Source organism: Hypanus sabinus, unplaced genomic scaffold, assembly GCF_030144855.1.
Source record: "Hypanus sabinus isolate sHypSab1 unplaced genomic scaffold, sHypSab1.hap1 scaffold_470, whole genome shotgun sequence".
NCBI classification, from domain to species: domain Eukaryota; kingdom Metazoa; phylum Chordata; class Chondrichthyes; order Myliobatiformes; family Dasyatidae; genus Hypanus; species Hypanus sabinus.
In genome coordinates, this window is record NW_026781342.1 from 80,825 (window position 1) to 93,030 (window position 12,206).

The 12,206-nt window shown below is 42.1% G+C and overlaps 1 protein-coding gene across 1 annotated transcript in view; it reads left to right on the forward strand.

The window, feature by feature from the left end:
* The window catches only part of LOC132389104 (male-specific lethal 1 homolog), a 29,198-nt gene that overhangs the window by 7,223 nt on the left and 9,769 nt on the right, over nucleotides 1-12,206 (forward strand). Inside the window, exons 3-4 of the mRNA XM_059961539.1 lie at nucleotides 574-944; nucleotides 3,278-3,342. Of these exons, the coding sequence (XP_059817522.1) occupies nucleotides 574-944; nucleotides 3,278-3,342 (436 nt within the window). The remainder of the gene's footprint in view (nucleotides 1-573; nucleotides 945-3,277; nucleotides 3,343-12,206) is intronic.

Consider the following 12,206-nt stretch of genomic DNA (forward strand, 5'->3'; position numbering starts at 1 on the left):
TCTAGTGACCTATGCGATTTCTGCTTTTTACTTTTTTGCACTCTATTCTTACTTTTTTCTTCACTAACTTTCATACATTTTGAAAGTGCTTCTTATTTTGATATTGCTTTTCTCATTTTTGACCCATTTGATCTTCCTCTTTACCCAACCCCCAAACCAAAAGATATGCCCTTTGCTTTCTGTGATGATCATTCTTAAATGCTGGGTCAGAATGCTTGAATAGCAGTGTTGTAGGAATGTTCCATGACAGAGTGGCAACAGCTCTGAAAAGCAGTCTCTATTACCTTATCAAGAATATAGAAGGGTGAGATTAAACGCTCAGAATGCTAGTAACAGCTACATTCTGTGAATAACTGAACAAATATCTAGATTGATATAAAATTGGCAGTTCTTAAAAGATAAATATTTTTGCATAATAAACAGTTGGTTATTACCACCTTTGCGGCCTTCAGAATGTAAAACATGGATCTTAGTAACCAGCGACTTACTTGGTAAATAGTTGCATTTGGTATCTGAGTTTGTGTTCTGATATATGTACAATTGGTAAGACTAAACTGCATGTGTTCACTTCAGGAAATCTGTGCTAGGAACAACAGAAAGGAAAGCACCAGTGAAAAAACTTGTGGCTGAATTCTCAAGAGTGCGGACAAAGTTGGCTAAATCCCCTCAATTTCGACAGGCTGCAAGTAGCCCCTTACCTGACAAAGTTTCAAAACGAGAATTGCGAAGTAAAGAAATTCCAGAAAAATATAAATCTCAGACTTGGGAGGGCCATAAATCTTCAGTGAGTCCAGGTCTTCCAATCAATAAAGACCAGTCTGTGTGTAATGACATAGAAGAGGAACCGTACCTCTGTACCACTGAGATGTACCTATGTCAGTGGAACCAGCGACCACCTTCTTTTCTTCAAGAAGCATCACCCAAGAAAGAAGAAACTGTAGCAAGTTAGTATAAAGAGTTTGAAACATTTGGAAGCACTGATATCTACAGCGATGGTAATGAGGGGATAAATCAAAGTCTTAAGTATGTGCTTTCATTGTTGCAATATTGTCAGTATGATTCCAGACAAAAAAGATGATAAATGATTTTGGTTTGTTTTCTGATGCACTTCAATGTAATTGGTACCTTTGTTATATTTACAGAAGAAACAAGAAGGTGCAGTTAGAGAAAAATATGACAAACAAAATATTCAACAAATCAGATGGCATCTGTAATGAGAGAAATAGAGCAAATTAATAATCTTCATCAGAAAAAACTTTTTCTACTTGTGATATAAGATCAATGACTGAAACATTCATGAATCTTTGCTCCTCAGGCAGAGAATTTTGGAGTATCATGTGAATGAGGCTTTTGCAGAAGCCACCATGAAGGTAAATCCGCCTTACTAGGGAATGAGAACAGGAAGGCGTACCAAGCAATGATTTTCACAGCCAGGAATATGGGCTAGTGTGTTTGATAGTACTTCAGATTCAGATTCAGTTTATTGTCATTTAGAAACCACAAATGCAATGCAGTTAAAAAATGAGACAACGTTCCTCCAGAATGATATCACAAAAGCACATGACAAAACAGACTACACCAGAAAATCCACATAACGTTTGGCAATCCCCAATCCAGAGTCTGGAGAGGCTGCTGTGTATTAATACCGTGCTACCGTCTTAGCGGGTTCCCCGGAAAGGAGCACAGTGTACTTTTACACTGCACTGAGAAATGTAGAATTGGCCAAGTTTACAAACTAGAAACTAAGTTACTTCAAGCATTTGGGAAAGGTAAGAGTTTGCAGAATGTTTATGTAGCAGTGTAAATTTATACATAAAGCACCACAGTAAAGGTGTTAGGTAATTTAAATAATTGAGATGTTATTAGAAACAGCCATTGTTAATTGCACAACAAGCTCCCATATACAGCAATACTACAATGACTAGATATGTGTTCTCTTTCAGTGATGTTGATTGGGGTACAAATAATAGCTAAGAATTTTAAAGAAAGAACTATATTTGTCAGATGTACATTTAAACATATAGTGATATGCATCATTTTGCTTCAGTGACCAATATAGTCCAATGATGTGCTAGAGGAAGCCTGCAAATGTTGTCATACTTCCAACGTTAATATAGCATGCTCACAATTTACTAACTGCAGTTTGCAGGCAATCTTTGGAATGTGGGAAGAAATTGGAGCACAAGTTTCAACATCGTAAACTTGACCTGTACACTTCAAAACAGCATCAAGAGATGTTATGCAGCCGCTTGAAAGAGCGGGTGGGGTCTCATCAGAAAGACAAATGGGAAGAATGCCAGTAGACTTGTTTTTCATGGGCTGCATCCTGTACTTTGCGGCTCAGAAATGTAAACAAAGGCAGGAAATATTGTGCTTTGAAATAGATTAAGAGTCCTATTCAATTTTAATTGCTGTGCTGAATGAATAAACGTATGAATAAATCATGAATGTATGAATGAATAAACCATGTAGTATCTTTTAAACAAAATAATTTTGCTTTCATAGAACCATAGAATACTACAGCACAGTACAGGCCCTTCAGCCCTCCATGTTGTGCTGACCCATATAATCCTTAAAAAAATTCTAAACCCACACTACCCCTTAACCCTCCATTTTTCTTTCATCCATGTGCCTGTCCAAGAGGCTCTTAAATACCCTTAATGTTTTAGCCTCCACCACCTTCCCTGGTAAGTCATTCCAGGCACTCACAACCCTCTGTGTAAAAAACTTACCCCTGATGTCTCCCCTAAACTTCCCTCCCTTAATTTTGTACATATGCCCTCTGGTGTTTGCTATTGGTGCCCTGGGAAACAAGTACTGACTATCAACCCTGTCTGTGCCTCTCATAATCTTGATAAAGTCCCCTCTCATATTTCTACGCTCCAAAGAGAAAAGTCCCAGCTCTGCTAACCTTGCTTCAAATGGCTTGTTTTCCAATCCAGGCAACATCCTGGTAAATCTCCTCTGCACCCTCTCCATAGCTTCCACATCCTTCCTATAATGAGGTGACCAGAATTGAACACAATACTCTTAAGTGCGGTCTCACCAGAGATTTGTAGAGTTGCAACATGACCTCTCTACTCTTGATCTCAATCCCCCTGTTAATGCAGCCTAGCATCCCATAGGCCTTCTTAACTACCCTATCAACCTGTGCAGCGACCTTGAGGGATGTATGGATTTGAACCCCAAGGTCCTTTTGTTCATCCACACTCTTAAGTAACTGACCATTAATTCTGTACTCAGTTTTTCTTTTAAAAATCTTTTTTTCTCTTTGTAGTACCATCCTGGAAAAAGCATTCAGTGGAGCCTCTCATAGACCTGCAGCCTAATGAAATATTTGAGGTAAATGATTTACATGATTATATGATTTATCTTCATCCAGTTGTCCCATTATGGGCACGTAATGCATTGTAGAACAATTCCACCCCTTATCTTCTGTCTCAGACTCATGTAAACTTCGTAACTGGTTGCTTAGAGCTCAAGTACATAACCTTAGAACAGGGGAAGAATATAAAACTAATGAAATCATTCATTAATTAATGGCTGGCTTATAAATGAATATTTATCAAATATTAAGATGGAAGTACATAGCTTTCATAGTTTGGCAATGTCCGTAGATCTACATGGATAGCAACATTCATTGATGGGAGGCTGGTGGGGTGGTAGGTGAGGACAAGGGGAACCCTATCCCCAGTGGGGTGGCAGGTGGATGGGGTGAGGACAGATGTGCAGGAAATGGGAGAGATGCGTTTGAGTTTCAAACCAGCCTCCAGGTCCAATGTATAATTCTCCGTAACTTCCGCCACCTCCAACGGGATCCCACTACCAAACATATTTTCCCCTTCCCCCCCTTTCTGCTTTTCGCAGGGATCACTCCCTACGCGACTCCCTCGTCCACTGGTCCCCCCCCATCCCTTCCCACTGATCTCCCTCCTAGCACTTATCCTTGTAAACGGAACAAGTGCTATACCTGCCCTTACACTTCCTCCCTCACCACCTTTCAGGGCCCCAGACAGTCCTTCCAGGTGAGGCGACACTTCACCTGTGAGTCGGCTGGTGTGGTATACTGCATCCGGTGCTCCCCGTGTGGACTTTTATATATTGATGAGAACCGACGCATACTGAGAGACGGTTTCGCTGAACACCTACGCTCGGTCCGCCAGAAAATGCAGGATCTCCCAGTGGCCACACATTTTAATTCCACATCCCATTCCCGTTCTGATATGTCTATCCATGGCCACCTTTACTGTCAAGATGAAGCCACACTCAGGTTGGAGGAACAACACCTTATATACCGGCTGAGTAGCCTCCAACCTGATGGCATGAACATAGATTTCTCTAACTTCCGTTAATGCCCCTCCTCCCCTTCTTACCCCATCCCTGAAATATTTAGTTGTTTGCCTGTTCTCCATCTCCCTCTGGTGCTTCCCCCCTCCCCCTTTCTTTCTCCCGATCCGAGGCCTCCCGTCCCATGATCCTTTCCCTTCTCCAGCTCTGTATCACTTTCGCCAATCACCTTTCCAGCTCTTAGCTTCATCCCACCCCCTCCAGTCTTCTCCTATCATTTAGCATTTCCCCCTCTCCTCACTACTTTAAAATTTCTTACTATCTTTCCTTTCAGTTAGTCCTGACGAAGGGTCTCAGCCCAAAACGTCGACAGTGCTTCTCCTATAGATGCTGCCTGGCCTGCTGTGTTCCACCAGCATTTTGTGTGTGTTGTTGTTTGAATTTCCAGCATCTGTAGATTTCCTCATGTTTGCTCCATTTATTGTCCTTCTTTGTTAAGAGAAAAACTGGTATTTTAGGGCTCTTTGTTCTAAATCAGTTACCAAGAATCACTCAGGCCAGGCACCATTCACAAACCTGCATGTTATATCTAACCAAAGAACTCACTAATAGCTATTTATTTGAAAATTATCTCTAGTCCTGCAGATTACCTGGAACATCATTTATCTTCTACTTCAAAGAGATTTAATTCAGCTAAGTAACTCCAGTTTACAAATAGAGGATGCAGAGCAGCTTCACAAAGTGGCAGTCTCTGTTCCTTCGATCTCATGGAAAGAACAAAGACAATTGGACTGTCTGCTTCCACTGTTGTGCACTGTGAATTCATTTGAATTCACTGATTAGTAGTTCTTTGGCCAAAACTAGGATAATTCTCATGCATCTCCTTTAGACCCACTTCAATGTCAGCACATCCTTAGAAAAGGGGCTCAAAAGCTTGTGCAATCAGAAAGAGGATGTGCAGGATCTTTTGGCAAGCATTAAGTTGGATAAATCATCAGGACTGGTTGGGTGTACCCCGATCTACTGTGGGAGGTGATTGCTGAGCCTCTGACGATGATCTTTGCATCATCAATGGGGACGGGAGAGGCTCCGGAGGATTGGAGGGTTGTGGATGTTGTTCCCTTATTCAAGAAAGGGAGTAGAGATAGCCCAGGAAATTATAGACCAGTGAGGTTTACCTCAGTGGTTGGTAAGTTGTTGGAGAAAATCCTGAGAGGCAGGATTTATGAACATTTGGAGAGGCATAATATGATTAGGAATAGTCAGCATGGCTTTGTGAAAGGCAGATCGTACCTTACAAACCTGATTGAATTTTTTGAGGATGAGACTAAACACATTGATGATGGTAGAGCCGTAGATGTAGTGTATATGGATTTCAGCAAGGCATTTGACAAGGTACCCCATTCAAGGCTTATTGAGAAAGTGAAGAGGCAAAGGATCCAAGGGGACATTGCTTTGTAGATCCAGAACTGGCTTGCCCACAAGAAGGCACAGAGTGGTTGTAGACGGGTCATATTCTGCATGGAGGTCAGTGACCAGTGGTGTGCCTCAGGGATCTGTTCTGGGACTCTTTCTCTTCGTGATTTTTATAAATGACCTGGATGAGGAGGTGAAGGGATGGGTTAGTAAATTTGCTGATGACACAAAGGTTGGAGGTTTTGTGGATAGTGTGGAGGGCTGACAGAAGTGACATTTGATAGGGTGCAAAACTGGGCTGAGAAGTGGCAGATGGAGTTCAACTCAGATAAGTGTAAAGTGGTTTGGGGCTTCTGAGTTGAGCATGGAGTGAGTAGGTGTGTGTGAGTGTGGCTCCCGATTTTTATTGAAAATCTACTTGTTTATCTTGGCCATCTGCTGGAGATAACTGAATATTTAACATCGTGAACAACCCGGGACATTGCTGTACACTGACATGACAAATAAAATGCACCTTTGAAGTAAAACTGGGGGAAAAGACAGCGAAGCATTGAGCAAGAAAGCTGATGTTACAGTAATGGTGCCGTTGCACATTACTGGGCCTGCGCCACCCAAAGACCCAGAGAGGCTTTGTTTAGTACTTCTTACTGACATGACGCAAGCGGCACATTCTGCCCTAAAAAGAGAACTTGAAGATGCCTTGTCACCAGTGAATGCTGCCATGGAGCAAATTATGTCTCATTACGAGTCACACAATGAACGCATTCGTGAGGTTGAAGATGGCCTGAATGATTACAGTGACCGACTGGCGAGCACCGAAGCCGCCATTACAGTGCTGCAGAGCGACAACCCATTTCTGAGGGGAAGCTAGATGACCTCGAAAATCGGTCGCAGAGATCCAATTTGAGAGTAGTCGGCATTCCTGAAAATTTGGAAGGTTTGGACCCTGTTAAATTTATGACCCGAGTTTTTTGACGAAGTGCTGGGGACAAATTTCTTCCCAAGGCCTCTCGTGCTTTCACGTGCTCACCGAGTCGGGCCTAAACCATCCGGCACCCCGAAGCCAGGTAAACGAGACCAAAAATGTTCCTCGTTCTCTTTCACTTCTTTCAAGATTAGCAACGCATTATCAACAGACGGAAGCAGAAGCTGTATTTCTGTGGGCATTGGGTGTTTTTCATGAAGATTCTAGTGCGGAGCTGGGGAGAAAATGAACAGTGTTCATGGAGGTGAAATCCCTGCTTTACAAGAGAGGGGTCAGGTTCGGCCTCTTGTATCCTGCTCGGCTCTGGATCTTCCTGAAGGTCATAAGCATTATTTCGAAACACCAGAGGCCGCCAAGGCGTTTTACCATTCGCGCTGGGGAGGAGAAGAATGAGAAGAGCAAAGACTTTTTTAGGTTATTCATGCAGCATTGAAGGAGCCTCCTGCCCAGGTAAACTGTTAATTTTCGCACTTCACTTCTTTGTTCATTTTTTCCAGTTTAATTTGTGGAATGCGACTGAAACCCAATATCCCTCGGGATCAATAAAGTACGTCTGCCTGCCTGTTGAATCGAACTGCTATGCTGCGGAATCTGATTAACAAAAACTTTCAACCAGCAAAATGCAAATATTTGGGATTTACCTCTCTAGGGCCTTTAGTTTCCTAGTTTTTTTTTGTTCTTAATGCTTTGCTTGACCTGTGTTAATTTTGGCCTATATTAAAGGTAGAATAAGTGTTGGTACAAATTTTAAGGAGAGAAGCCACATTAGATTAGATTGAAAGTTTGGGCTGTATGGGGAATGCTTTGTAAGTTTTTTGTTTGGTAGAGCCTGCGATCATCCTCAGTTGGGAGGTAGATCTAGGTTTAGGGGGTTAATTGGGTTTATTTGTTTGTGTAAAGGGGTGGAGGGAGTGTTTTGGGGGAATTACCATTCTTTAGTGTGTTATGGATTGGCCAGAATTTCTTTTCATTGTGCATTATTGTGTGCAGCTTGTGCCCTCGCACTGTTTTGGATTGTGGGCCCTGTGTGTCTTTTGATGTGGTTAACATGAGTGCTGCTGACGGAGGCCATCCTGTGAGGTTTATTTCTTGGAATGTAAAGGGGCTCAATGGTCCTGTTAAAAGAGCTAAAGTTTTCTCTCATCTGAAACAATTAAAATAATTATTTCTACAAGAGACACATTTAAGAGTGGAAGACCTTAATAGACTCTGTAAAGCGTGGATTAGTCGGGTTTTTCACTCCAAGTTTAATAGCAGGTCCTGGGGGGGGGGGGGGTAATATTAATCACCAAAAGAATGCAGTTTACACCATCTGGTGTAATCAGTGACCCTAATGGTCGCTTTATTATAGTCTCTGGATCTCTCTTTCAGATATCTGTCATTTTGGTAACTGTTTATGCCCCTAATTAGGACGACATCCACTTTGCAAATAAGGTTTTGTTATTGATACCTAACCTGAATACACACCAGCTAATCTTTTCAGGACATCTGAACTATGCTATTGACCCACTGCTTGATTGGTCTAGCTCAGGGGTCGGCAAACTTTACCACTGAAAGAGCCATTTGGACCCGTTTCCCACAGAAAAGAAAACACTGGGAGCCACAAAACCCGTTTGACATTTAAAATTAAATAACACTGCATACAACTTTTTTTTTGCCTTTATGCTATGTATAAACAAACTATAATGTGTTGCATTTATGAAATCGATGAACTCCTGCAGAGAAAACGAAATTACATTTCTGCATGCAACAAAAACATTTTGAATTCCGAAAAAAAGACGTTGGGTTGAAGGTTACTTTTAAGTAAAATACTCAAAGTCTATTTGAGTCCTTCTTGTATTTATGAAAAACGCCGAACTTAAATTTTCCGCCAGCAGCAAACCAAAAATAACGTCAGCCAGCTGTCAACCTGAAAAATAAAAGGACTATTTCACTGAACAATGAAAAAATATGAATATACGTAAAATAATGGGCAATTAAAATATTTATCATACTTGGCTAATGGGATTTCTGCTCCTGGACCTCAGCGCACAGCTTATGCACATCAGGGCTGTATGACGACACTTTCATCTTTACACAGGATCACAAGCTGTCATCTGTGAGGCGTGCTCGATGTTTGTTTTTAATAAAGTTCATGTTGGAGAACACCTGCTCACATACATATGTGGATCCAAAGATCGACAGGACTCCAAGCGCATACTTTTTAATGTTTACATAAATGTCGGGGATAGCATTCCATGTTTCGAACACAACTTTGTCCGGTTTGGGGAAGGTTTTCAATATCACTCCATTTGTGATTCTGAGCAAGAACAGCCTTCTGACGGGCAACATCTTCAAGGTCTGCTGTCTAAACTTGGACAGCCATATGTCTTTGACGGCTATGTCGGCCAGTTCCATCTCAAGATCAGGTTGACTCACACCTGCCAATGCAGTCGTATTCAGTAGGGATGGATTGATGCTTAGGGGAGTGACCGGGAAGGATAATGTGTTTTTTTCCTCTCTGAACTCACAGAAGCATTTCCCAAATGATGTTTGCATTGCGATGATTGCAGAATGTAAATACTCCAAATTTATCATGTCGTGAGCTTGTTTGAACTCTCTCAAATTGGGGAAGTGAGACAAAGTGCCTTTCTGTAAATCTCTGACAAGCCCTGTCAACTTGCGCTCGAATGCCAAAACATCCTCCAACATGTGCAGGGCTGTGCGTCCTTACCCCTGAAGAGCTGTGTTCAGCATGTTCAGGTGCGCTGTCATGTCTACCATGAAGTGTAGCTTTTCCAGCCACTCTGGCTGTTCCAGCTCAGGAAAGGTGAGCCCTTTGCTGCCCAGGAAAGTTTTCACTTCATCCAGACACGTGACAAAGCGTTTCAGCACCTCATCTCTTGACAGCTGCCGGACTTTGTTGTGCAGCAGGAGATCAGAATATGCACTTTCCAGCTCGTCCAGTAACAAACGGAATTGACGGTGATTTAAACTTTTTGCCATTATTTTATTGACAATCTGAATGACAACATCCATTACTTCTGTGCATTCCGGAGGAAATGTTTGAGCGCACAGCCCCTCTTGGTGCAAGATGCAGTGAAAAGTCAGCAGCTTTCTGTTCAGCGACTTCTGCAGTAAAGTCACAAATCCCTTGTGCGCTCCTGTCATACTGGGTGCCCCATCAGTAGCTACTTACACCAGGTGGGTGGTCTTTATTCCTTTGGCTCTTAAACAATTCAAGACAGCCTCACAGATGTCCTTTCCCCGTGTTTGGCCTTTTAGAGGTATCAACTCAATCATTTCTTCCTGTTCCCCGGCAGAGTTTACATACCGGCAGAACAGCGCTATTTGTTCAATATCACCTTTGTCTTTAGACTTGTCACAGGCAATTGAGTAGGCCACAGCAAAATTGATGTCTTTAATTTGCTGTCTTGGGATGTCTTCTGCAATTTTTATGGTTCTGTCTTTGACAGTCTTTGCAGAGGGGCATATCCCTGATTTTCTGCACAATTTCACTCTTGTTTTTAAAGTCCATGAATAGATGTTCTGAAATCTTAATGTAAGATTCTTTTATATATTCACCATCAGTAAACTGCTTCCCGTGCCTGACTATTTCCTGAGCGGCAACAAAACTAGCATATGTAGTTGATTTCCCAGACTTCATCCACTTCTTGAAATGATTTTTGCTCAGATCAACCTTCCGCATCAGTTCCGAAATGGCTTTTTTTCTCTCATCTCCATCCGGATATTTTTGAGCAAAGGCTGCGTGTTTATTCTGGAAATGGCTTGCGACTTTTGACTTTTTGTTGTTTGCTAGTTTCTCATTGCATATTAAGCATACCGGTAAACCAGTCTCGTCAACAGTGAAAGCAAATGAATCTGCCCACGTATCATTAAACGTTCTGTTTTCTTCAGTCACTTTTCTTTTTTTAGAATTCTCCATAGTTAGCCTACATGGATCGAAAAATTAAAGAAATCGCGCACTGGTGGGTGTCAGGCATTGGCAGTGGTGATGTATATTAATAGCAACAAAAACACGTTTTATTTAGATTGTACAAGATCACTATAATCTTCAAATTTAGAATTACATTTCAAAAACTAACATAAAATACATTTAAATTAAATACTCGTCATTTATTTTCCAAAGCCACAGGGAGCCGCAGCACAGAGATGTAAGAGCCGCATGCAGCTCAGGAGCCGCGGGTTGCTGACCCCTGCTCTAGCTCTAAGGGAACATCTTCTGGTATGGCAAAGGCCTTCTCGATGCAACAAAATGGTCATGTAGATCCATCAGTTAGGCATTTCTCTTTCTTTTCTCATGTTTACCACTCCTATTGCAGGCTAGACTATTTTTTCATAGATAGCTCCTTGATACCAATGATTAGACAAATTGAATACACTGCTATAGTTATATCTGATCACTGGCCCATGAAACTAGACCTATGTTTTCCTTTAAACATTAGAGAACGGCCTCTGTGGAGACTTAAACCCCGGCTAACATTGACACAGTTTTCAAGACTAAAAAACTTTGTTAGTATCTTACTCTTTTCTTTGGGAAACTTTAAAAGCTTACTTGAGAGGTCAAATAATATCTTAAACTTCACATGCCAATAAAGAGCATAGGAAGTAAATGCAATCTGTTTTAGACCTGGATAGGCAATATTCTGAAGCATTCACTGCGAATTATATAAAAGCCGGGCTGATCTGCAAGTAAAGTTTAATCTTCTGTCTACAAACCTCCCAGAACAATTAATTCTTAAGACACATGGCCTCTATTATGAATATGAGGCCTTAGGAATGAGTTTGTTGATTCTGTTGGTGTCTGCTACCCTCAGCCTGCTGCCCCAGCACTCAACAGCAAACATGATAGCACTGGCCAACACAGACTTGTAGAACATCCTCAGCATCGTCCAGCAGATGTTAAAGGACCTCAGTCTCCTCAGGAAATAGAGACGACTCTGACCCTTCTTGTAGACAGCCTCAGTGTTCTTTGACCAGTCCAGTTTATTGTCAATTCGTATCCCCAGGTATTTGTCACCGGTGCCTTAGCCCTCCTCAGGTCCACCACCAGCTCCTTAGTCTTTTTCACATTAAGCTGCAGATGATTCTGCTCATACCATGTGACAAAGTTTCCCACCGTAGCCCTGTACTCAGCCTCATCTCCCTTGCTGATGCATCCAACTATGGCAGAGTCATCAGAAAACTGAAGATGGCAAGACTCTGTGCAGTAGTTGAAGTCCGAGGTGTAGATGGTGAAGAGAAAGGGAGACAGGACAGTCCCCTGTGGAGCCCCAGTGCTGCTGACCACTCTGTCTCACACACAGTGTTGCAAGCGCACGTACTGTGGTCTGCCAGTCAGGTAATCAATAATCCATGGCACCAGGGAAGCATCCAGCTGCATCGCTGTCAATTTCTCACCCAGCAGCAGGGCGGATGGTTTTGAATGCACTGGAGAAGTCAAAAAACATGACCCTCACAGTGCTTGCCGGCTTGTCCAGGTGAGCGTAGACATGGTTCAGCAGGTACAAGGCATTGG